At 44.7% G+C, this 25,797-nt stretch overlaps 1 protein-coding gene across 1 annotated transcript in view; it reads left to right on the top strand.

Moving 5' to 3' along the window:
* Positions 1-25,797, top strand: part of PRKAR1B (protein kinase cAMP-dependent type I regulatory subunit beta) — a 94,225-nt gene that overhangs the window by 7,921 nt on the left and 60,507 nt on the right. The window contains exons 3-4 of the mRNA XM_074158323.1: positions 293-463; positions 4,287-4,378. Coding sequence (XP_074014424.1) covers positions 293-463; positions 4,287-4,378 — 263 coding nt within the window. The remainder of the gene's footprint in view (positions 1-292; positions 464-4,286; positions 4,379-25,797) is intronic.

Below are 25,797 nucleotides of genomic sequence, written 5' to 3'. Positions count from 1 at the left end.
TAATGTCTGCAGTTTATAATACGTTGATTTCCATTGTGTGTAAGAAAGGGTTGGACGGGGCAGGTACTGGAGCCATGATACCTGTACACACAGTGCAGTTCGCATCAGTCCTTCGTGCTGCTCACATTAAATTTTTAATATTCTTTCGGCAGTACACGTGTGTAAACCAACCGTCATCCAAACGTAGAAGTGAAGGGGTTGCTGAGGGTCGTAAAAGAAGAGTGAATTGAGTGCATCCAGCAAGTTACCCACAGGGGTAAGGGGTGCTTCATGGTCTCTTTTTGCCTTGCAGGAAGAATGCAAACAAATACTGGCTCGGCAGAAATCCAGTTCCCAGTCTGATTCTCACGATGATGAGATTTCCCCTCCTCCTCCCAACCCGGTGGTAAAAGCCCGACGCCGAAGAGGGGGGGTCAGCGCAGAAGTCTACACTGAGGAAGATGCTGTTTCTTACGTCAGAAAGGTAATGTGTCACCGTCTGTCCCATTCTGAGACGTACAGGACAAGATTTTCTCATAATTTGGACTCATGGCCTGAAGGATGGTGTCCTCGTGCTGGCAAAGGCATGGCTTGACCCACCTTCTTCTCACTCCGGTTCTTTTGCTGCCTCCTTGACTAAGTACTTTCCCCATCAGTGTGGCTTCAGCATGCTCTGTTCTTTCCTTTTGGAGATGTGCTGCTGAGCTGTTTCCCCTCTGACAGGGTCGGTAATTCCCAGCCATTTTCTTGATGTTCACAGACTCTGGCAGCTTCTGAGTTTTAGGACCTCACAGTTTTGGAAAGCAGCCTTTTCTACTGCTGCGTTTCCTGCTTTTTCTTCCAAAAAGTCACTTCTAGCTCAAGTTTTCTTCTAGCCCAGGTCATTTAGGTTCCCCAGACCATTCAGGCACCTGGTTCCCACATTGATTGGGTACCTGACCCATGGATTTTCAGCAGTCTGTTGACCACGCTTGGGTGATTTTACGTGACCATTGTCTTTGAAGAAATCCCAATCCCAAATAAAGTAACTTTGGGCTTCTCTTTTCTAACTGCCTTTTTAATGGGAATATCTGGCTATGTTATATCCTTGATATCTCTTAATAACTCTACATTTTTTTTTTTTAAACTGGCCAAAGCTTTCAGAGGTTATTAAAAGACAGACGTTACAATAGTGCCTGTCATGTCTGTTTAGGGAGCCAGGCTAAAATGCATTTCGTGAGGTTGACAGATGCTCCTAATGTGCTTTTGTGCACGCCTGGAGTAGCTTTAACCCAAAGAGCTTTTTCTTTATGGGAATACGTTTTGTCAGTCCCTGGTTTTTGGCAGAATACTTTTTGCCTGTGCAGTCAGATGGGCTTTTGTCATCCTCTTGTGATACAAGTTCACTGGCTGCTCTGGGGATTTCTGTCCCAAGAAACAAAGAGCGAGGAGAGCCTTTCGACCTAAAAACAAGTATGGAGGAGTATTCTTGTGGCAGTTAAATAATGCTTGCAAGTTTACAGTGAATTTTAACAGCACTGTGGTCAAGTTATTAATGCACTACACTGCTAAAAAACTTGCGTGATATTTCAAAAGCCACTTTTAAACACTTTTCTTTTTGTGCAGTTTGCAATATTCCCCTTAAAAACTTCGATGAAGAGATCGCATTTGTCTGCTCGATAAGGGCTCCATCTGACTCTTCTGAAAATAAAAGGAGATATTCCTTCCCACACCCCTGAGTAATTCTTTCATGTTTGTAATGGAACCTGAAGTTAACTTTGTTTTCTTCCTTTTCCAACAGTGATGCCAGTAAGCCCTGACAGTGGCATGGGTAGGCAAGAGCCAGACGAAGCAATACAGATCATATTCTTTGTGTTCTGTGACTGGGGCTGTTATGATTTTAATTTCCTAGGAACTGACTGGGCTTAAATAATAAAAGTTTAGGGGATGGTTTCTTGTCAGACTACAGATGCCGCACGGAATATAGAACCAGCACTGGGAGGGTTTGTGTCAGCGCTTTGTCTTCTGCTATCGGCAAATGAATCCCATGGTGAATCCTGTGGATGTGTGTTTGTGACAGCGAATTCTAGAACACAGCAATAAAGGGAGACACTGAAAGGACAAATTATGAAACTAATTGAAAAGTGTAAAAAGCAAGGCAAGGGTTGTGTTAGACTATTGCAAACAGATGGGATTTTCGATAGTAGCCAGGAGGAAGGGCTGGCTTGAATTCAGGTGTTGGATAGAAACACATGTGGGTCACAAGGCAATGTAAAGGATGCCGTGAAGGGGTGAGCTGTAGGGTGAGCAGTGCTGAAGGCAGTGCCGTGAGTTATGTCACTGGCGAGAAAATCAAAGGGGATGCAGCTTTGAGATTTGAGCAAGCACCTGGCACGGCTCCATCCTGAGGAGCACAAAGGAGGAGCTCTGCAGAGGGTTATTTCATTGCCTCATTTCTGAAACTAGAGAAAGCAGTATTTGTCAACACATCTGTCATAACATGTAGTCAACAACTAACAGAATAACACTCTTGCTGTAAAGAGGGTTATTGGCTCGAAGAGAACATTCAGGATTACTGGGAAGAGTGATGTAAGAAATGGTCAAATGATTCTTCCCGACACTGGTTTTGGTCAGCTGCCTGGTTACTGTGACACCTAAAGGATCCCTCCTGCTTTCTATGTCCCTGCCCCAACACTCTGGTCTCTGCCTTTTTCATTGCTGCAGATTTAGACTGGGAAAGGCTGGTCCACGCGATTCCCTAACCAGCCAGAAAGGTTGGAGTAGAGTGTCGTAGTGATTTGATTATCTCCCCTTTTGGCTCATCAGCCATAAGCTGAGCAGCTGGGTATTCTTCGTGGAGCAAGGGCTCGGGACTGCAATTCAGTCCAGCATCTGTTTGATAGGGTAAAAACTAAGAATAAGATACTGCCCAAATGCTTATTTTATTTAACACTGAGGAATTTAAACTTTTAGATAAATTAGATTACGTTTCACTCTGATACAAATGCACAGTTCATACATAGATGTGCTTCTAGGCTTAATTGGAGTGGTCCAGTGACTGCAGCAGTCAGTAGAAGTGATGTCTGAAGGCAGAGTTTTGCATTAGATCTTCCCAGTGCAGTATTTTCCCTTGAAATAAATCTCGATCAATTCTTCATGAGAACTAGTTCTACATCGTTTTTCCCATTTGAGATATCATTCTTCTGACTGGATGGGTAGTATCTTGCCTTTCCAGGATGAGGAAAGGAAACTTCCTAAACATCAGCACATGTAGGAACTTAAATAAGACAGATACACTATTTTTGACATATGAAAGTGTGAAAGATAAATGCCCATCATCAGACCTTTTTTGTACAGTAATTAAAACAGGCAAACAGATGTTGATCTTCAGATTGGAGTAGGGATTATTTAACACTTAAAACTTTTGCTAGACTTGATTCTGTCCTGCTGTAATGAAACTATTAAGGAAAATCACATTACTAAAGCCAGAGGACATCTTTTACAAGTCATAACCTTGTTACAAATTTCTTGTGTCTCCCCTAATCACAGTCTCTGACTGACAGAAGAAGATACTTGGCAAATACTGAGATACAGTGTTTTTACTAGTATCTTACCAAAATGCTTATGAAAATAGAAAGCCTAAGTTGCAAAAATTTTATAAAAAAACTTCACCGAATATGAAAACACACTCCTGAATTCCAACATATATTTTGAGCAAATTCATGTACAATGGGGCTTTTGCCATCTCTATTTAACAAATAAAAATTCCTCTTCATTCTCAAATGCAAGTCCTTATTGTTTTCCATGAAGCAAAGGCACAGGGGTTTGACCCAGGTGTGCCTCTCAGGAGCTCGGTTCCTTGCACCACAACGGGTGCTGAGAAGTAGGATGTAATCAACACATTTTTACCTTTTACCCAAAGAAATGTTGCTCATTCCCTAGTTTTAATAATAGGTTGCTTCTGATATTGCTTGTGGAGTAAGAAGAATTTGAGATAGGTTTTCCTCACTCCAAGATATTTGAAAGGAAACAACACAGCTGCCAGTACCTGCTAATTATAGTATTTTATGGATATCTCTCTCCCCACTCATCCCGGATCTTATATTTCTTCTCTGGTTGTCATATTGAGAACATAAATTCTTACCCTCACGTTATCAAAACTGTAATTTATTACTTTCTTAGTGGCTTTATATTATAGCCAAACCCTGTTTCAGTGTTTGAAAGCAAATTGCATCCCTTATCTTGAGTAGTGGAATTTTCTATAGATTTCAGAATCTGTGAAGAAACACACCCAGGCACGTAATGACCCTTCCTTCTTTTCTCTACAGGTTATTCCAAAGGACTATAAAACTATGACTGCTCTGGCAAAGGCCATCTCCAAGAACGTGCTCTTTGCTCATCTGGATGACAATGAACGAAGGTATGAGGTGCTTTATGATTTCAAGGAATCTATAGCTTGACCCGAGGACAAGAAATTACATTAAATTTTATCTCCGGGATCAGAGCTATTCTCACTGATGCGTTTGAGCCAGGCTGGATGCACCCTCAAACACACCGCGTTATGCAGAGGGCAAAATCACAAGCTAAAACAAGGGCAAGAACAGGTTAGAATGTATTCGGACATATTTAATATTTTCAAATCAGCTGTGCCTGGTAAACTTTACTCTAGGTTACTTAAGGAACCGGCTAAAGCGATCTCAGGAACATTTGTAGTTATTTCTGAGAACTCGGGGAAGATAGGTCAAGTGCTGGAAGAGCGGGGAAGAGAAAGCATAATGTCTATAAAGAGTTAAAGGAGAATTAGAGGTGAATTATGTTGTTATTTGAAAAACTGGAACAAACAAATTATGTGTAAACCCCTGAAAGAGACCAAGGAGTTCAGCAACAGCCAGCGTGACTTTTAGAAACTTGAAAATGTCTTCCCACGACTGAGTAGCGAGTCTTGTATCTGGGGAAGGCACAGCAGAGGCCAGACAGCTCGACTTCTGGTAACGTTTTCGACATTAATGTGTGTGAGAGTTTCACAAACAATCACGGGAAACACGTCTCCAGTGAAACCACTCTGGAGTCTGTGCAGAACTGGTCGGGTTGCCGTTACCAACGGCCCAGCGTTCTAATGGGAAGATCTATTGAAGCATTGGTCTGTTTTTCATCATTGTTGTTGTTCATGACCTCGGTGGTGGAGCAGAGTACGAGTGTTGAATTTTTAGATGACATGAAGATGGAAAGGGCTGCTGAAACGTTGGGAGACAACGTTAGAAAGCAGAGTTATGCTGACAGATTGAAGAAATGTTCTAACAAAAGTGGGATGGATTGTCACTGAGCCAAGCGCAGAGAAGTATTCTTGGGCAGAAAGAACACCTTTATAACTATAAGACTGTTTTGCAGTTTTGGTAATTCCTTGAAAAACTATGTGGAGCTTAGCGTGAATCATGGTCTGAACATTAGTCACTAATGTCAAGCTGTTTTGAAAATACTAACATTTTACTGGGGTAACTGAATGGGAGAACATGCAAGACATGACCCGGTGCTGGAAAGATTTCAGCTGAAACACGGTGTCCAGTTTGGGCAACACACTTCGAGAGTAAATAATTGGAGGAGGTTGAGGGAAGAGCGGTGGGAAGGATCACGGAGCAAGGTAATGGCACTTGGGAGGGCAGACTGGGGCTGGTCGGCCTCCAGAAGATAGGTCAGGGGGGCGCAATAATAGCTGATAATTGTGTGTGAATAGTGGCGTATGAGGAATAACCTGTGTGTGCCAAAGGGTGAAGAACAGCTGATTTAAAGCGAGGTAGGAAAGAGTCAGTCAGACACTAGAAGAGGTCTCTGACTGTTGGGTAGTTGTGGAACCTCCACCACTCGGGGCCATTAAGAAGAGATCAGACCACGGTCTGCCCGGAGTGACAGCAGCAGCGTCAGTCCTGCCCTGCAGCAGACAGTCAGGGATGTCCCCACGTCCTTTCCAGCCCCACGTCTCTCTCCCTCTGTGGTTAGAAAGGAGAAGGACTCTCTGGACATGACAGAACATCACCAGAGCAGCCCTTCGGTGGGGCTTCTCGCACGCTTTCAGGCAAAGCACGTTCCCTTGCACGTTCCAAATCGTGCTCCTTCATGCAGGCATTAACACAGTTTAATTACTCTGCAGTCCTAATTATTACGATATGGCATTAGCATGCAGATTTCTGGAGTAATTAGAAAAGGATTAACGTTGCACATTTCTTGTAGCTTTTTCACCCAGAGCAGAGAATTCTTGTACAGAACGGCTATAAATCCTAGTTGTACATGGGCGTGCTAACGTGCCCGGCACTGAAAGGACAGCTTTTCGGGCTGGAAAAGGGACATTTCAGTAACATGTTATCAAAGGAGGGGGAGAGAAAAGAACTGAAGGAAGAGTGCTTGCATTCTGCTTTTGCAGACAGAATTGCAATAAGGAATGAATTGTTCTCTGTGCATTTTACTGAGCTCACTCTTGACTTGGGGCTGTTGCCCTCGTCCGGGTTCCTTTGCCAAGCGTAGGAAAGCCAGCAGGTTGGAGGTACCTTCGCCATCACTGCTCGTTTGCATCCTGTAGATGCAGATAGGTAGTTTGGTAAAGTCATGTATGGCTTCTTTTGGGTTCTCTCTTTTGGAATGGTGGAAATGCAGGTGAGGATATTTCATTTTCTGTGCTTATTTTCCTCAGTGTTTTCCACGCTGAAGACAGCATCGTTGTTTCATTTAATTTGGTGGTTGACCGTTCGCCAAGATGTAGGAGGTGCTCAGGTGGGGGAACGCTGGACTAACAGGGCTTAATTCCTCATTTCCAATGGATGACTCTTACATTCTTCCTTCTCCTCTGAAAAGCTATTCCTGTTAATCCGTCCCGTGTCTGTGCAGTCCCCATGGCTTGTGCTGCACTTGCTGCTTGGCAGCTGCGAAGCTCCTTATGTCTGACATAACCCCTTATTTATAAAGGCAGTGTGTAGCATCTTATCTCCGTGTCACATATTCCATAGGGATGATTAATTGCAGGAGAAGTCATGCCGGAGTTAAGGTAAACAAGTATCTTTTTGCACTGGTGTCTGAAATAGTTTTGTTCAAGTCTTATTTTAGATGACATCTTTTCTTGTGCCGTGCTTAGAAAAGGGTTGCCATCCCTCCCGTGCACGGACACACTCACACACCCTGTCTCTGGTGTAAAATTATACTGAAAAGGGCAATAAAAGGGAACTGTAACTGCATCAGTATTACTGCAGAGCTAGTTATCTGCAGCTTTTGCCAAAATCCTCATTTCCAGAGTCTCTAGGGTTACACAGAGCAGTGCAGCTCTGCAGGGTGACGGGACGGTCCCCTCTTTCCTCCTGAGACGTTCCCACTGCCTTCATCAAGATCTTGATTAAACTCTGGGGTTGGGTCCTGGTTCTCTCAACGCCAGGGGCAAAATGCCCATTATCTCAAGTGGAAATGTGCTTTTAACTGTGAGAGTTGTTGTTCTCATTTGCAACATCAGGAATGTGTGGCTTTTTAATTGTGTTTCCTCACCCGTGCACCTGATGTGTATTTTCTGTGCGTCCTCCATTGCCCAGAGCTGGTCTGTTCCACGCACACTGACACCAAAACCTCCAGTTTACACGGATGTATTTGTTTGAATTGATGAGAAACTAACTGTACAAAGTTAAAGCAACACCAGGGCTTCACAAAATTAATTCCTTATTGTGTTTTAATAGCTGTAGTTTTTGTTTATGAAAATACCGCGCATCTAACAGAAGTACTGGGCTATATTACAGTTTTTTTGTGAAACACTCAGAGGTGAGGTAAATAGTGATGAGCTGTGGGGAAAAGAGGGATGTCTGCTCGGAGTAGCCTCATGTCACTGTGCAGTGATGGGGTTCCCTGCCATGGTTGGGGTGTGTGGCAAAGCCCTTTCATTTCCTTGAGGCTCATTGGATCTGCTTTGCAGTTGGGCTGGGATTTGGATGTTGTCTCATCCTGCAGGTCCCTTGGCACGTGTGCTCTAACTCCTCTCTCCTCCTTTCTCCCACCCCATGTGGTGACATATTGCCTGGTTTATGTCCACACGAGGTTTTTCCCCTTCATTCCGTGTTTCTTCCGTTCTCTACGTCCTTTGTGACTCCACTCAAAAACTCTTGGAAGAGGCTGCTGGAAGGGTTTTATTAGGTGGGCGGTGGAGCTTCTTAGTCAAGCTGAGGTGTGAGGGCAGCAAGATGTTTTGGAGAAGCATAGTTCATGCCAGTGTGCAGACCAGCAGAAGCTGTGGAGATGACCACTAAGAGGACAGTTTTCCCAGGTAGAGAGCACCCTGAAGACCTGCTGGTTCCTATCACTGGAAGATGAGTAGCCCTGTGACTATCTGGTGCTGATGTGGTGCTCACCAAAGCCTCGCGTACATACACATGATGCTGCAAAACAGCTTCTCGTGCGACAACTTTGGAAGAGCTCCTGAATAACTTCTGATCCAGAAGACAGCGCTGTGGAGGACCCAGAAGAACTAGGAATTTCTCTGCACTCTCTTCAAGCCTTGGGAGAAAACATCGGTGGAGCTGGACCTAGAGCCAGGTAAGAGGCACTCACCCTCTCTTTCATTATACGGGGGGAAACTGAAATGGCAACGTCAACTGTGAGGGATTTTTGCATTATAAACATGAATTTATTTTTATAGATGATGTTCTTTGCAACAGTTTGTCTTTAACATCAGTTGAGGGCAGGAACCATCTTGTTTCCCTGCTCTTCCTTGCATCTGTGATCCAAGAGGAAGTCCCAGCAAAAAAAAATATTAAATAAAATCCTTGATTATGGCTTTTGTACCTAATAAAAAGAACTCAAAGATGAAATGACAGACTTAGCAGAAGTGCATATTTCAGAAAGTAGATCTATCTTTGTCATGTCCCTCCAGGATGCTGGTGGCAAATTACACTTAAGAACGTTCAAGTGTTGTCGAAGGTGGTCGTTGCTGTAGATTCTAATGGCTGGATAAGGGAGAGAATTTCATTGCTGGTCTTAAAATCCTCCTGGTTCCAACGTGATCTCACGGTCCAGGTCCATTCTGAAGGCAATTAAGAGTTTGCATAAACTTTCGTCCTTCTTTTGCTGTGTGTCACTGGGGAGTTTTGCGTGTGGGAGGAAGCGGGAAGGCTGGGGGAGTGGTGCCGATGCCCTCCCCGCTGCTCTGCCCTTGGGTCAGCGGGCAGGGAGCGACTTCCATCTATGGAAAGAGAGAATTACACCCACAACTTGGCAGTATTTTACTTCCTCTCCCACTTTTGGATATCCAGCAGATTAAGGCTGGATCCATCCTCTAAGGCTTCCTAGTTGTGAAATGGTGTGTAAAGTCAAAATTGGTGACAAGGGGCTAATCTGATTGTCCCAGTCTCCTCTAACCTGGCAGCGTAGCTAATAAGAATTTTTATCGGTTCAGCTTGTAACGCTGGGGTACAAGTACATCCCCTTGCCTTTGCTCTGGTGTTGAATAGTAAAGGGGAGGGGGGAAAGGGAGAGATTATTTATTTTCCTTCTGTGGATAAAAATAAAAGCTATTTTTTTGTCATTTCGTTGGCAGGATGTTCTGTCTCTGCTGGACGGGGGCAGGCACTGCGAGGGGGGCAGCGAGAAGGTCCGGAGGTGACCTGCTGTGGGAATGGGAGTTGGACCCAGAGCTGATGATTGTCAAGGAGGAGAAGGAAGTACAACTGAAGCAAAACCAGAGGGTGAGAGAGCAGGACTGGGAGCAGCAGGAGTGTCATCCTGGCTCCAGGATGTCCCCAGAGCCCGTCTGCTCTGCCACGAGCCACGTGGGTCAGTCCCTGCTCAGAAGCTCGGTGGCCTCCTGACCACAGAAGGTGGAGTGGTTAAACATTCACCATACCTGTATGTAAATGCTATGGAAAATTTCTATGTAAAAGCTGCATAAAACTTGTTCATCAAGGAGCAAAGAGAGTAGATAAATATTTAACATGCACTTCCAGACTCCACTTGTGGCATTTTAGTTAATGTCATGATTTTTACAAGCATTTATTCTTTATTGCTAATGTACAGGCGACTGTAATGCCTGGAAAGGCTTTCAGGATACTTATGTGTATTTTATTAGTTGGATTAATAATAAATTGATCTGTTTGAACAGTACACTGATGTGAAACTGCTTTGGAAACAAGAGTCAGGAAATGGTATTTAATGCTTTTACTAAAATACTGGGTTCTAATAAAGGTGCAAAAATAGCAACAACAAGTGAACTAAACAGTAGACGAAGCTGCTGCATTTATCACAGCAACACACAGTGTTGTGTTCACCCTTGTGTGTTGCCCGCACAGCAAAGGTATGAGAATAAAGGGCAGTTTTTATTTTCTGTGCTTGTCGGGGCCAAGATACAAAGATGAAAATTGGCTCTTGTACTGGGCACGCAACCAACCAAGAGTGCTCTTCAAGCAAAGATTCTTACCCTTTTCCCAGCATCCTCCCAAACGTTGTGGGGGCAGATGCTCCTGTGATACTGTAGATAAAACCGGAGGGAAGGTGTTGTAGATACCATCATCTCGCTGTCAGCATTTCAGAACAATGTTCTACTACCTTCTTCCGAGTGTGTTTTAAGTAACCTGTGTTCCACAATTCAGGCAGTTGTAAGCCATGACTGGTGGCAAAGTGATGTCCTACAGGGACTTCCTGGGCATAAATATATGCTACTGGAAAGACAGGAGTGTCCAAATAAAGACTTCTCAGCATCGAGACACAGTAAAGTCCCTAAAATCTATTGAGGGGAAGTGAGTAATCATGTATCTGTGTGCCCTGAAGACAAAACATCAGAATTGGGCTTAAATTGTACACGATGGATGTAAACTAGACGGGTGGTAATAATTTCTAGTGGTAAGGATACTTAAATAGATTGTAGAATCTGTAATTGCTAAGAAGAGGTTAGGCAAATCCCTTTGAACAGAATTGAGTTTGTTCTCTGGACGGGAGAAGTCTCTGAGTTCCCTTTTTGTAATTCCTGGATCCTCAGTAGTAGAAAACGAGTGTATTCTTTCTCTAAACGTTTTTCTTTTCTCTTTTAAAAATCTTTTTGAAGGGTTATTATTTTGCACATCCTCTGTTTTCTCAGCTAGATGAATCTAGTTCTCCCCGTCTTCCTTTGATGACCATGTTCCTCAAACCACTGACCAGTTTTGTTGTTCTCCTCAACTTTCTCCACTTGATCCACCTCTTTCTTGTTTCTTTATATTTTTCACAGCAACAGGATATTGTTGACTCCAGCTTATTCTGTGATCAGTGGAATCACTGATCCTTTCCTGCAGAAATGCCGGCTGGGCAGTGACTCTTCACCGTGTATTTATGTCTTGGTTATTCCTCCACAAATACACTTAGATGTTGGGTATTTATTGAAAGTATATCTATTTTCTCAGACCATTTCTTCAATTTGTAATCATTTTACATCCTAACGGTGGTTTTTTAAATGCTTGCGGCTCCTTTCCGGCTAGGTATTTTCTTCCAATTCAGAAACCACACTCTTTATCCAAGTTGTTATTGACGTGGGTGCTTGTTTTCAGTACAGGCATAATCAAACATGAGAAAAGTGGTTTTCCGTAGCTAACAGATGAATTTTAGTTTCTGTCCTGTTGATCTCGTATTCAAATATTCTTGAAACTTCTAGCGATTAGTGAATTTCAAGGACATTATTATTGCTATAAGCTTTATTCACTTCTGCATAATGCCGTGTTTCATTAAGGCACTGGCTGCAGGCCAGCTGGAAAGCCTCGTGTGTGTGGAAGAAACCTAAGACGGCACCATTCAGGAGCGAGGTATTTTAGAGACGGGATGCCACAGCTATGACATATTCGTTACACATCCTGTATTTCCCTTGCATTTGTAACTTAACTCTTTTGTTAAAAAACAAACACAGATCTGGCTTCTGCCTGTGCTTCGTATGTGCCTACAGCATGCACAACAGTGCAAGAAAAATTCCCTTCCCATGATACTGCATTAGGATTTCTGTACCTCCAGGAGCCCACGTTGTGGTAAGACCGCATGCATGTTGAGGGAGGTATTTACTCTGCCTGGTGTAGGCATCTAGTTTGGGGCCTCAGTGTATGGTTTCACCACTGATTTAAGCCAAATTCTGAACTGGTACCCAAGGAGGATGTAACACAGTGATGCCAAACCTTGGCTGCAGGTTCCTGTTGCTCTGGTGGCTGCCATTGGCCAGCTCAGCCCTCTGAAAAGTGATCTCACCGCGAAGGGTTCGTTTGGAGTCAGATCAGGTCCTTCCTCCCACCTTCTACCTGGCTGCGGAAACACTTTGGCTCACAGGAGGGAGGGCAGGGCAGGACCCCCCCTTTTGCCAGCAGCAGGGGCCGAAATCAAATTAAGTGATGGCAAAACTGCACCTTAATTTCCCTTACAAAGCCAGAGGATGGAAATAGATGGTGTGAGTACCTCTATGATGAGCTGTTGTTCCTTGCCAAGAATGCTTGAAATGTAGAGCTCAGCCCCTCAGCAGACGAGAGATGGAGAGGAAGACCAAGAGATGAGAGAAATTGCACAGCGAGGGATGGCGAGGTGGGGGCAGAGGACTCTCTTGAGTCAACACTATGGTTTCCTTGTGTTGTATCAAATTGTGTCTGACAAATTTGGGGTTACAGCATTGGGGGATAAGGGAAGAGCGACTGACATCGTCTACCTGGACTTGTGTGAAGCATTGGACACTGTTCCACATGACATCCTTGTCTCTAAATTGGAGAGACACGGATTTGGTGGATGGACCACTCGGTGGGTAAGGAATGGGCTGGGTGGTTGCACTCAAAGAGTTGTGGTCAACAGCGTGATGTCCAAGTAGTGACCAGTGACGAGTGGCGTTCCTCAGGGGTCAGTATTGCACATTCTATTATCATTATTATTCATATTATCACATTCTGTGATTCTGTGATACTAGGATTTTTTGTCACCCAAGAGCTGGGTGGGTTTCTTCCCCCTCCTTATTTGGAGCAGCCCAGCGAGAGGAGGATGATGGCTTCATCCCTCCAGGGTGCACAGCAGAGCGGGCTGCATCCCATGAAGGTCTGCTGAGGCATGAGTGTCCGGCCCGTGCTGCAGCTCCAGGGGATGGTAGACCTCCAGCAGACCGTGGTAACACGAGGGCAGAGGAGGTGGATCTGTACAAGTTCTGTGTCCATGTAAGAGATTTGGTACTGATGAAGTTGGTGCAGAACCTCTCTGTGGGGGAGATTCTGATCATCAGTGGTATCAGACGATCAGCCTGTCCTTGGAATTTCAGGTGTAAGCAACCGAGAAGAGGAAACTCATCTCTCACATCACCCAAGGCATCCCAAACACAGCTTTGGATAACGCCAAGGTATTTTCCAGGTGAACTGCCTGGCGATCCAGCTTTTCTTTGTGCTTTTCTGCCTTGTTTATGGCCTCGGCTCATCGTGGTGTTTAAAAGTGGGTGTTTAACTGCGAGCTGTTCCCTTGGCTTGCTGTGGATGTCAAAGGAGCTATTCATGCAGTTAAATGGGAGCACGTTCAGCCCTGCTGAACTGGAGCTTGCCAGTGAGGAATACTACTTAAACTAGAAAAAGTTATGGATTTTGGAGACAACAGTCATCTGGCAGCGGAGATGGAAACGAAACCAGGTAGAATTGCCCAGCCATTTGGAAAATAAACGATCCAATTCTCCATTCAAGGATTAGCCATGAATGTAACGCTGACTTTATTTTCCAGTACATCCATCTCATTTATCCAAGAATTATTGTCTTTAATTACCATTGTGGTGCCTGCAGGCAGCAGTCTCTAAATTAGTTACGCGAAGTTTTACTCTCAGCAGTTGTCAGGAGATTGGATCTGCTTCGGAATCAATCCCCGACAGCTACAGACTTTCTACTGGGGATGTACTTTTTGTGATGTCAATATTTGGCCTGGTAGATAGGTTATTCTCTTAAACATAACGAAAAGCACACACATTTGGTATTTATGGATATTTTTATCTTGAGAAACAAATACTGTCAGTTCGTAGCTTTTTAGAGGTTGTGATTCACCCTCAGTGTTTTGTCAGACAGTTTATAGTCTTCGTCACAAATGCGAGTGGCGCCATTCCTAATGGGGGTTATTTTTAATTCTGCGTAAAGCAGTGGTTGACATACGGGCAGGATGTCACCCGTTCTGAAAAACGGGGTTAAAGCGGAGAAGTAATTTACATAAATCCTTTTTAGATCAAAAAAAATAGCCTGAGACAAATAGTATTCATGCATGCTCATGAAAAAATCTCCAGTCTAAACTTATCTCTCTCTATATATAAAATAGAAAAATTAAGACTACTGCTGAATTTAACAGGCCTTGTAAAATTTTTTTACCACTGCAATATATATGACCGTGCCTTTGTGTGCTTCTTTACACAACAATTAGCTGGCAGTGGTTCTGGAAATGCATTACTCAACGCTAAGGCTTTCCAGAATGAAATACAAAGGTTGACTAAAAGAACATCCACCCTCCTCGGCAAGTCTTGGTCGCCTGCGTCAGAGCAGCTGGAAGCACTGATTTGTCTTTGAGCGTGGACGAACGAGGGTTTTTTTATTTCAACTAAAGCTCTTTAAAATGATGCTTCCTTTCTTCCCCCCACCCGAAAAGGGTTGTAGGGAACCTGTCAGCAGTTATTCCTACTCCAGTAAGTCTTCATGAGGTGACTGATTCCGCAGCCCGGCACGGCTTTGGAAGGCCCCGTCTCTTGAAGTGGGAGTGCTACCGGTACCGGGACTGGAGGATCAACTGCGCGATTAAATTGCTTAGTTATGCAGTTAGAAGAGGATGTTCAAAGAGCTTAAAGGAACTAGATGTTCACGTTGATTGATATATGGTGGGAAGTGAACATTTAACTCCTAGAAGGTTCTCTTGAAAATCCCCATCTTAACGTTCTGAACGGTGGGACCTGTGCGTTTCCATTAGGAGATGACGTCTGCTTAGTAACACCATCGGGGAAGGCAGAAACCGACCTTCAAACAAAAAATAATCTATGATACTACGAGGTTTAGCAGTGGGGTTTTTTTCCTTATAGAAAGAGAGGATTCAGCTCAACCACCAGATGAGATTTCTCTGTCATTCCAGTGCACTTAGTGGAAATGGCGAGTGTGGGTTATCTGACTGTTGGGCTGCTAACTCCCTTTTAATGACAAAAAACCTGACAGACCCAAACAATGATTTAGTTCTTGTTTTACAAGTTCCTCACTAAAGACTTTGACCCGAAGTACATCGCATCTTGTGCGGTAACAGCTGGTCCATCATTGTCTTTGGAAAAAAATCGCAGTTGCTAAGATTTCCAGAAACAAAGATGGTCTTTGAATGGAGGGGAACAGCTGTAAGAGACGGACACACCATGCACTGTCAGCTGCTAAATTCACATATTCAGACTGCCCGGAGCGGGATGCTTTAACCCTTTGGCACCATCGGGTTCCTCTTCTCACTGTTTTTCTTTTTAGAAAAAGCCAGAAGAAATATATTGGGTTTTTCAATTTGCCGTTTGCTTTCAGAAATTAAAGAACAACGTCCACCCCCTCCACCTCCCCCCCCCCCAAAACTATCACTTTCTTTGTAAGGATTTTATTTGTTATACTTATTTGACTTCTGATTTATAAGCAATCTGAAGACATGCTTGTAGACAGATGAAATATGCGTTAGAAAAGTGTAACAGGCTCCTCTGTGTGGTGCATTAAATAGAAAATATAACAGTGCCCATCCAGAAAGCAGCATCAGGCGCTATTTTAAGGCACTCAGCATCTTCCCGGTTTTGTGTGTGGAGAGTATTTAGTTTATTTAGTTCAACGAAGGTGAATTGATCGTGTCTGGAAGGGAAAGGTTGGGTGATAGCAACGGTCTCTTTAATAGAGGCACGTGAGGTCCAAAAGCTGGTGGCTGGAGTTGGGCACACTCAGACTGGAAAAGTTTAGTTTTTTCTTTTAGAGTAATCAGGGAACTGATCCATGATTTAAATTAGCTCGGGATGTGGCAGATTTTCCATCGCATGAACTCTTCAGATCAAGCTTGGCTCTCCGCTCTCGCTGGTTCTTGCAGCGCTTTCTGAGCTGCTCCAGAATATTGTGGGTTTGGGTTTGTTGTTTTTTTTTTCCTCAAAGATGGCAAAACGTGATGACAGGAAAATTTATTTCCCTTAATGAGGAGTCAGCAGCGATCTCTTGCGAACACAACACTTGTGTGACTCTGGTAGGGCCTGAAAGCCAAGCTGTTAGGGCTTGGAGCCTGGCTGATTTTTGGAGGCCTGAAATAGGCACAACTTGGGTTTTTTGCTGAACTATTGTGTTAGTTCAGTTCCAAAGCACGGGATGTTATTCAGGAGCCTCTGAGCTGTTGTAGTCTGTGTGAGATGGTACCAGGAATGCTGTGGCTGCCTTCGCACCTCTCCATCAGCTCCATCCTCTCCATCCCACACATCGTGGCTCGTCTTCCCGCTGGGGGAGAGTGGGGGGCACCTGGTGAGTGGGACCCCAAGCCCCCGGCTCTGTGGGTGCAGAGGGCTCTTCGTGAGACGGTGAGACTGGTGTCTCAGCACCCAACACACTGGTTTCTTGCCCAGAGAGCCGTGCTGGCCCAAACCTGCTCCTGAGGGATTTACTTCAGTATTTCCAAGCAGCGCGTGGCACTGCCGCCTTCTAAAAACTCCTTATTGATAACATATAACTGACTTCCTTGTGCCCCATGCTCCCGGGTCCCGATCCTGTGCCATCCGAGTAACCTAGGGATGGGCAATTATCATATTTGCAGAACCAAGTGTAGTTTATTCTTCTGTCTGTGGATATGACAGCCTGGAAAACGTTGATTTGTGTCATGACCCCGGAGGATTTGAAAGTGAGTGAATGTCCGCGAGTGAAGGCTGAGAGACATAGAGTGGTTTTCCAGATGTGATCACTGAGGTAAGCAGAATAAACTGCGCAATCTAGAGCTTCTCGTTAACAGGAAAGCACTTCACTATCCTGATAGTCTGTTTTATATTGACAGTTGCTACAAGGTCCGCGTACAGCCTAGACCTCCCGACATCCCTCTCTCCATCTTCAGAAAGACCAAGTTTGCTGTCATTAAGCCAAATTCCAGCTCGAGTTTCCACATCTTTGTATTTTCCATATGTCTGATCTGTGAGATCTCTGTCATGAAAAGTCAGGGAGAAACAAGCGAAACGAAACAACAGATTTACGTATTTTCTGAATTAAATTCTGTCTTTTTTTGTTCTTTGTGTAAACCACCCATAAGAAGACTTTGCTGCTGCCTTTGAAGTGCTCGCTCTTCTCGTCCCTGACAGAGCCACGTCACGCTCTTGTGACCTGGGTGGGAATTACTTTTGAGTGTCCAGAAACAGGCCTGGGCCTCTTGGCATCCCGGTAATTCCCAGAAGAGCCGACTGACCCTTCCCCACGCAGGACTGGGTTTGCTGTGTTAAGATACCGTGGCGGTGCCCCCATCCCCAGTCCCGACAGCTTCCTCACCGCGCTTCACCCGTGTTCCTCGTCTGACTGGTTTCCGCAGCGGGGTTACCACATCCCTGCGCGGTTTCCTTTGCTTTCAGAAACTTGGTTTAAAATAGCGATTTGCCCTAAGTTGTGTTTCGTCCAAGATGATTACTCGCTGTTCCTTAGCGGCATGTCGCCTGTCAGGTCTCCTCTCTTATTTATTAAACCCTGTGCTTTGACTAGAACTGACTTCCAAGGATATGGAATTATTGTTCTATTATTAGAACCCAGGGTCTGATTCCTTGACAGGTTGACAGGAGCTTTGCAGCACTTTGCAGGAACAGCCTTCCCCAATCAAAACTGTCCTCGGCAACGTCAGTCGATTTACCCGGGTACTAAAATCCAGCTGAAATCCAGCTGCTGAATTTCAGAATTCTTCAGAGATTCCAACATCTCTCAAGTTTTCTTGGCCGTCATGTACTGTATTCATACAGGCTCATGGTCATCCGACTCCTGGCATTTTTTGGTAATAAGTAAATTGCATTTTGACTAGAAAGACAATAAACCTACTAATTTGGTGGGCCTTGGGATCTCCCCTCTGTTGCGAGTTTTTTTTCACTGGCTTCTGAGTGTTTTCATTTACCGCGCTCTTTGGCTTTGGGATTTCCTTCCTCTTCTGGTTTAGGATTTTAGCCAAATTCAGCACTTGAGATCTGATCTTCACTTTGATACGTTCAGTGTAGGCTCTTTTAACTACTTGGGCTATATATCATCCCGTCAGAAAACTTAGATTTCTTTTGCAGTGGCTTCCTATGAAAGCAGTGGCCTGACGGGTACGGTTATTGTGAATGTCAATGATGTGCCTTTCCAATAGTCTCATTTTCAAAGGATGCTTTCATGGGAAACAAGGTTAAATTGTGTGGGAACAATGGGGATTCTGCAAACAGCTCTAATAGGTAGTTCCTTTCTTCTTCCCGATGCCTAGTGTGAGAAGTCACATTAGAGCACAAGAGGTCCAGGGAGGGAAAGAAAAACGGAGAGTTATGTTGTTGTTACCCTCCAGAACCATGTTCTTCAATCCCACGGGTGAAGTGATGAACGATTCATGGGAAGGCTACCTAGAGCTTATTTCTGCTAAGACGTCTCCACATTTCTTGTTTATCCGTTTTATCTGTTTTGTTGCTTTGTCCTGGTGCCGTAGTGACACCCTCTGGCAGGGGCAGGGCACTTTCATTGCCGTTAATTGGGGAGGCATCTCCCGGGGGAGGCATCGCCGTGTCCCTGTGCTCCCTCCCTCCCGCAGCCACTTGGGCCCGAGACTGAAAATCACACACATGAAGTTAATTAACGTTGTACATGATCGTGATGGCTAACTGATACAAATTAAAAGACTGCAATAAATAGTGTTGGGCAGCTTTTTTTTTTCGATGAGCAGCTTGAAAAGTCTCCCTCCGTACTTTAAATTAATCTGTTTCCATCACCTCTAAGGCAGGGTTTTCTCTCCGGGAGCGCAGCCCCTGAGCAGAGCCCTGAGATGCTCCACCGGCTGCACGGGAGGTGACTCACCCATCCCTTCTACCTGTGACATAAAACAGCTTTTTGAGGGTGGAAAAGCTACCGTGAGTTGTCTGCCTGCTGTCAATTTTGGATTTTGCATTGGTAATGCTTTTTATTTGTGCTGATTTACACTACGGGTCACAAGATGCAAACTTCTTGAGTTTTTTTCCAGGCAGTATAATGAGAAAAAGCAGTAAGGTGTTGCGGCAGCTGGGACAGTGGAGTGGAGCAGCTGAGGCTTGGAGAAAGCTGAGGCTGGAGGTATTTAAAAGCCGGGCAGACGTAGTGCTCAGAGATATGGGTTAGTGATGGTTTTGTCAGTGTTGGGTCGATGGTTGGACTCAATGATCTGAAAGGTCCCTTCCAACCTGGAGAATTCTATGATTCTAAAGGCATTAAGATGTCTAAATCCTATTAAAATCAAAGTGTTGGAGAATAATTTGTGGTTTTTTGTCGGATCTAGATCTATGTCTCATTTGGATGAGGAATTTTTTGCATGTCTCCAAGGTGAGCTGGTGCCTGAAAGTTAGAGTGGGAGCTGCGGTGGGACGAGGGTCTGTGCTCATCGGTTTCTCAGCCTGAACTAGCCCAGACACAAGGGTTTGGCTACTGGACTCCTTCCAGCACCCCAGGGAAGCTGAAGCTGTGCTTGTTGATGGGGAGAGCTCCATGCAGAAATGGGGAATGGTGGTTCTGGGATGAGAACCTGCACAGGACTATTGCTCTGTCCTGTAGGAAGGGACGCAGCTGGGGACTCGGAGATGGGACACAGGGACTTCGCAACCTCATGGTGAAGGATGAAGGTCTGGCTCAGCTTCTGAAAGCAGCCGTGGTTGTCTCTGCCACCTGGGGTCACTGTGTTCAAGGTTATTAAAAAGGAGACGTATAAAGTAACAAAGAAAATACGAGCGGTGAAAAAACCTGCTTCCAACCTCTAACCCCTGGAGGCTAAAATTGAGATTGCTGTAAGTCTACAAATTACTCGAGATTTTTATTGTGGGTGAAAAAATGAAGCCCCGTATTTCAGTGTGTAAACAGAGTCTGCCTTAACGGGTCAGAGATTTGTGTAAAGCAAGAGATGAACTACCACAGGAAAAGCCTTATCTCTCATAGACCTTTTCTTGCTGCATTTGGTCTCAGCTCTTCTACCTGTTGGTCCACACGGTGTATTACAACTGACTTTAAAGATCTTTGTAGCAGTGTTGTTTTGTGGTTGGGAAATTTCCAGTAGTCTTGACGCTCATCTTGTTTCACACTGGAATTACTGCACGTAGCTCAGTAGCTTTTCATATTATTTACACGTGTGAGATCATAGGTGAGTCTAATGTATATTTTGAATCTGCACCCATCTTACAGAATTTCCTAAGTGTGCTGTTATTTAAACCTTTGTCTCAGCTAACCCCACATGATGTATGATGTACCTGCAGTCCTTCTTAAAAGCACTTTAGCTGAATTTTCAAGCTGGCTGGGCTTAAAGTTGTCAAAATACGTATTTATGTTAAAAGTCCTCAGAATGTGGACTCCTCGGTGTGGACGTAAGTCTTTCTGTGGATGTGCTGCATGGTGAGAGAGAGAAGGCTGGGAAAAGAGCAGCTCCAGGCGATGCAAATGGTCCTTAAACCCCATTTATAGCCCAAGCAGCATCTGCAGGGGGGCGATGCTTGGGGGCTGGATGTCCCCAGCGCTCTCGGAGAGATGTCTTTAATGCAGCTGCAGAATTGCTGCCTGGTAGGCTGAAAGAAAGTCCGAGCTACAGCAGTAAGGCCCAGAAACCCTTTTCCCACTCTTTTCTGTTCACAAATCCTTTTACAAAGACCTGTAGGTACCCAGAGAACGTATTTCTACTGCCCTACCTGGCCACTGGGTGGTCTCCGTTAGAGCTGAAGAAGGTAACGTGCATCTGTGGAGCGCACCTTTATTTTTCTCTAATATTGCTGAAACTTCTAGATAATGGGGCTATACAAGACACTTCATGAAATTCAGGCTGTTGTTTAATATGGAAAATCGGTAAATGGGTATTTTGACCCTCTTTTGTCATTACTGATGAAAAATTACATGTACAATTTACTTAATGCTGTTGTTGACATACCTGTGCGTGCAGTTAGGCAAGAAGTACTTGATTTACAGGGATAACTGAGGGAGAATAGGATGGTGGAAACAGTATTGCATATCACAGGGCTTCTTCTACAGCTCTTTGCAAATGGAAATCAGCCAGTCTTTGCAATATATACTTTGCAATATATATATATAGTCAGAATTGCCTTGCTCCTAAATATATATATATATGTAGTTAGAATTACCTTACTCCTGTGCCCTTTCAAATGGACTTCGCATCACCAGCACCGCCTCTAAATAAAATTCTTTCGCATCCTTCATAATTGCACAGTCTCTAAAGCATCTGGGAGGGCCGCATCTTAGTCCCGTTCTAATCAGTATTCTTTGGAGTAATTCATTACTTACAACATCGTGAGGTCAGAATCAGAACATCATGTTTTCATCTCGTACCGTGAGATGGCTCCTTGTGCAGGGTACCACACTGCTGTACACATAATTAGTACTATATAAAGAATATAAATTAACATGTTAGTTTCGATGGGAATGTTGATGAGGTTGGAAAGGCATCATTAATATGCTCGATGGTGCAAAATAATACTTCTGATTTTAGCTTCCTTTGCTTTTCCTTTCAGCTGGTTAAGCTAAAAATACGGCCCAGCTGCTTTCCCCGTACACACGTGGAAATGTGCGGAATGTGAATTAAGAGGGAGAATTCGCAGCCCTTTGGGTGAGAAAAGAGGAGGTTCGGTGCCGAGACCCCAGTCCCATGGCCTGGCCACCGGAGCGGGGCAGGAGGGTGGGCATGGTGGTGCCACTTGTTGCTGTAGAAACTGGGAGGACTGGGAGGACTGGTCCTCCTGGCACAGTAAAGCAGTGCGACTGCAGCAGGGTGGGATTTGTTACTGGTTGATTGGGTTGAAGACAAATTGGTAACTCCTCTTGGAGCTGCCAACTGTGCTTTGTCCTTCTCTTTGGCCAACGTTGGTTCAAGCACCATCCCTCGAAAGCACTTCTAGTCACAGAATCACAGAATGATATGGGGTTGGAAGGGACCTCTGGAGATCATCTAGTCCCATCTAGTCCAACCCCCTGCCAGAGCAGGGTCACCCAGAGCAGGTCCCACAGGAACGTGTCCAGGCGGGTTTGAATGTCTCCAGAGAAGGAGACTCCACCACCTCTCTGGGCAGCCTCTGCCAGGGCTCTGCCACCCTCAAAGTGAAGAAGTTCTTCCTCATGTTTAGATGGAACTTCCCGTGTTCCAGTTTGTGCCCGTGACCTCTTGTCCTGTCCCTGGGCACCACTGAAAAAAGACTGGCCCCATCCTCCTGACACCCACCCTTTAGTATCTATAGGCGTTGATCAGATCCCCCCTCCTCCTTCTCTTCTCCAGACTAAAAAGACCCAAGTCCCTCAGCCTTTCCTCATCAGAGAGATGTTCTAGGCCCCTCATTAACTGCTGCTGATGGACCAGAGAGAAGATTAAGGCAGCAGTAGAAGATCCTTATGGGTGAAAATCAATATTTATTAATGACATCTAACTGCGTTAAGTCTCGGGAGAGAGGAGAATCCAGCTGCAGGATCTGATCTGTAGCTTGATACCGATCTGCGCAGCAGAAAGGGTGAATGGCAGCGAAAGCAAATGACGGAAAGCTTTGGGAAGTGTATTCATATTAATAATAGTTGACTATTACAAGGTGCTCTTTGCCTGTGGTGCTTTGGGCTTTTTATTAAGAAGGGTAAGTGACCATTATGTATGCTGGACACTTTTTGGATATCCTTTGCTGTTGCGGTTGATGAATAAAATCACGAAGTGAGTATCTGATCCTGAAAGTGGATTTTTGCAAACAAGCTCTTGGACGCGGTAGGAGCTCGGCAGAGGGCGGTGGGAGCTACTGCAGCGGGAGGATCAATCGATGGCAAATTGATGGCCAAAGTAAAGGAGCTGTGGACTGGGAGCAAAACAACTGAAAATATTGGTAGGAGGGAATTAAATTGTGCTCTTAGCTAGCTCTTTTGTAAAACTAACTCAATCAGAAAGGCACTAACTAGTTTTTACAAATTCTGGGAGTGGCTTAAACTTGGCTGCCGTTCATAGTTACTGGAAGTCTCACATAAAATAGAGTATATTTCTAATGTGATTGAATTAATGTTTTCTTGTTACCAGAGTTTGCTTTTTTCTTCCCTTATTTTTGTTGATTTAACGTGCAGGAGTATAATACTGCATCAGCACAACACTGCATGGACTGCAAGTACACGACATTAAACCCAGTATATTTCCTATGATTCTATATTTTCCTAATTATCATTTTTGAAAGTTTCTGGGTTTTTCTTTTTAGTTTTATTAGTGTTTTTTCATTCTTTGCTCCTTGATTCAGCCTCTTGGTAGTAGGGTGACCCGGCTTCCCAGTCACAGAAGCATGAAAAATCACCATAATTAAAAGCCATATATTAAAGCAACTTTACAACAGTTTGCTTTTCTAAAACGCAGAGGAGATGAGGGAAGACTCACCTGTGTTTGCGCTGGGCGTTGCTTGGCAAAATCCATCTACTGCACTTGGAGATTTGGTGGTTGTAGGATGTTGCAGTTACTTTTCCTGAAAACTCAGGGTTTAACTCACAGGACGTTCTTAGTTCCTGACTTACATTATTGATTATAATTTCTGGTCAACTTGGATTCTCTTCCTACCCCCGTGTCCCTGGTACTCACAGAGATGCCCCTCTGCCTTTCTCTCTGAAATCCATCAGTTTTACACTGTGCTAATTTGCCGTTTTTCCTCTCTTCCCGGCCCTTCACGCGTTCCCGTCCGTCTCTCTCCCACTTTGCAATTCCTCATTTATTCCTGGCATCTGTTCAATTTCAGAAAAAAAATAATACAATTCTAGTCCCTGAGTCTTGAAAGGCAGTATAAATTCCATTTTTATCATCATTCGTCAATTGCGTAGAAGTTGCTTTGAAAGATGAATTTGTCGATGACTATCTGATAAGAAGCCTGAAATCTGGGCTGATCTCTTGAGTTTTGGTTCAAGGCCAGATTCTGGAAAATGATTTGAGTTCCGATTCAGGCAAAATCCCTTGAATGTATTTTTCTGGCAATATTTTCGAGAACAGCTGATCTTTCCACATTTTTTCCGTTTGGGGTTAGCAGTCTTAAGAGAGTAACCAAGATGCCACTGAAATACTGCTGTTTGCGGCTCCTTGGAAGGAACGTGGCCCATCTCCACGGTGCCATCATTTTGGCGTTTTCTTCTCATGTGTCTCAAGGCTGTGGATGACGGATAATGACATTAAGGAAGGCGAGTTGAAGTTAATTGCAAAGTGTTGCTTATTAGGTTTGAAAGAGATATAATGACGGGGCATTCTAATTTCTTAAGACACTGATTAATATAACAGCTACGGAGAAAAAACTGGCAGTGAGTGTGTTTCCAGGGAGTTTGCAGGATTGCTGGTTTATGCATTTTCTTTTACAGCCTACACAGTTGGAGATCATTCAGAATCTTACTGTTTAAGAGTAAGCCAAGTGTCTAAAATCTTGTGACCATATTTAGGGATGGATGAAATGTTTTGGTTAAAATAGCTCACACTCCCCTACACATGCCCGTATTTCTGTCCGGTCTCCAGAGCGGGGAGAGGAGGAAGCAGGGAGACCTCAGACATCTCCTTCGCCTTTCTTTTGATCCATCAGCTGGGTGTTAATGATCTCACGCTGATTATTCCACTGCCCAAGCGCTGCCTTCCCTCCTGAGCTGGGCTGAATCACCCAGTGCCTTTCCCCAGTTGCTGGATTCACCCACAACTCTATTTTGGTTCGATCATCCCATTAGTTGAAGCTGGAGAAACACTTTGTGGCACCGGTTTGTTCCGCAGCTCATCCAGCAGGATGCTGGGCTGTGCCAGGTAGGGCTGTCTCCTGGCCAGGGTGGAAGAATAGGGGGGAAATTCAGAAGAATTGGGAACGATAGCATTGCCTGGGGCTCACACCTTTTATCTGCTACTGACCTTTCCCAGTTACTGTCATTCCCTGTCCCTCCATTTGGATAAAGGTGATCTCTGGTAGGAGTGTGGAAATACGGAGAGGGCTAGTGCAGTTTAAAAATAACATTTATTAGCAGGTAGATTGAAGGGTGTTTGGTGGAACAGGGAGAAAGGCAGACCCAAGCTGCATCTGTAATAATGACATTCTTACAGTGGTCTCAGACAGTCTGTTCCCAGTACGTACTGGGACCATTCCCCGTGGCTGTGCCAGGAGAGGGACTCCACACAACTCCTGCTCATCCAGCACAATGCGTGCGATTCCCCGGCTCCAATTGAAATCTGGAGGATGCTCAAAAAGCCCCGAAGCAGGCAAAACTAAACCTGTAGGAGATGGGTTTCTGAGAGCTACCAGTGGCAAAATGGAAGGCTGTTTTTGGAGAACAAGATGTCTCGTCCCTGACCCCGTCGCCTGCCGTGCGAGCCAGGGGAGAGCGGCGATGCCAATCCAACAGGCAGGCTCCCCAGATGTCCCGGGCTCTGCTTTATATCCACTCAGGCTAAAGGTTGTTTATAAAGGCGAGACGTTATTGTTTGGAGTGTTTGGCAGTGCCTCTCCTCTTTTAAAACGTTGAGAGGAACAAATCTGATGAGGTTTCCAGCTCTTTGGTCGGGGTTGGAGGAGCGGGCGGTCAGGAGTCGGTGTGCTGTCCGACAGCCGTCCCGCACTTGTTGTGCTCCTCCTTGCCCTGCCTGGAAACGGCTTTTTGCTTGTCCTTGGCAATACAGCCTGAAAGGGCTCTCCTGAATCACGGAGTTCAGCCG

This window comes from Numenius arquata, chromosome 14 (assembly GCF_964106895.1).
Source record: "Numenius arquata chromosome 14, bNumArq3.hap1.1, whole genome shotgun sequence".
NCBI lineage: Eukaryota > Metazoa > Chordata > Aves > Charadriiformes > Scolopacidae > Numenius > Numenius arquata.
The sequence above is the reverse complement of the archived record's forward strand: the minus strand, read 5'-3'. Positions and strand labels throughout refer to the sequence as shown.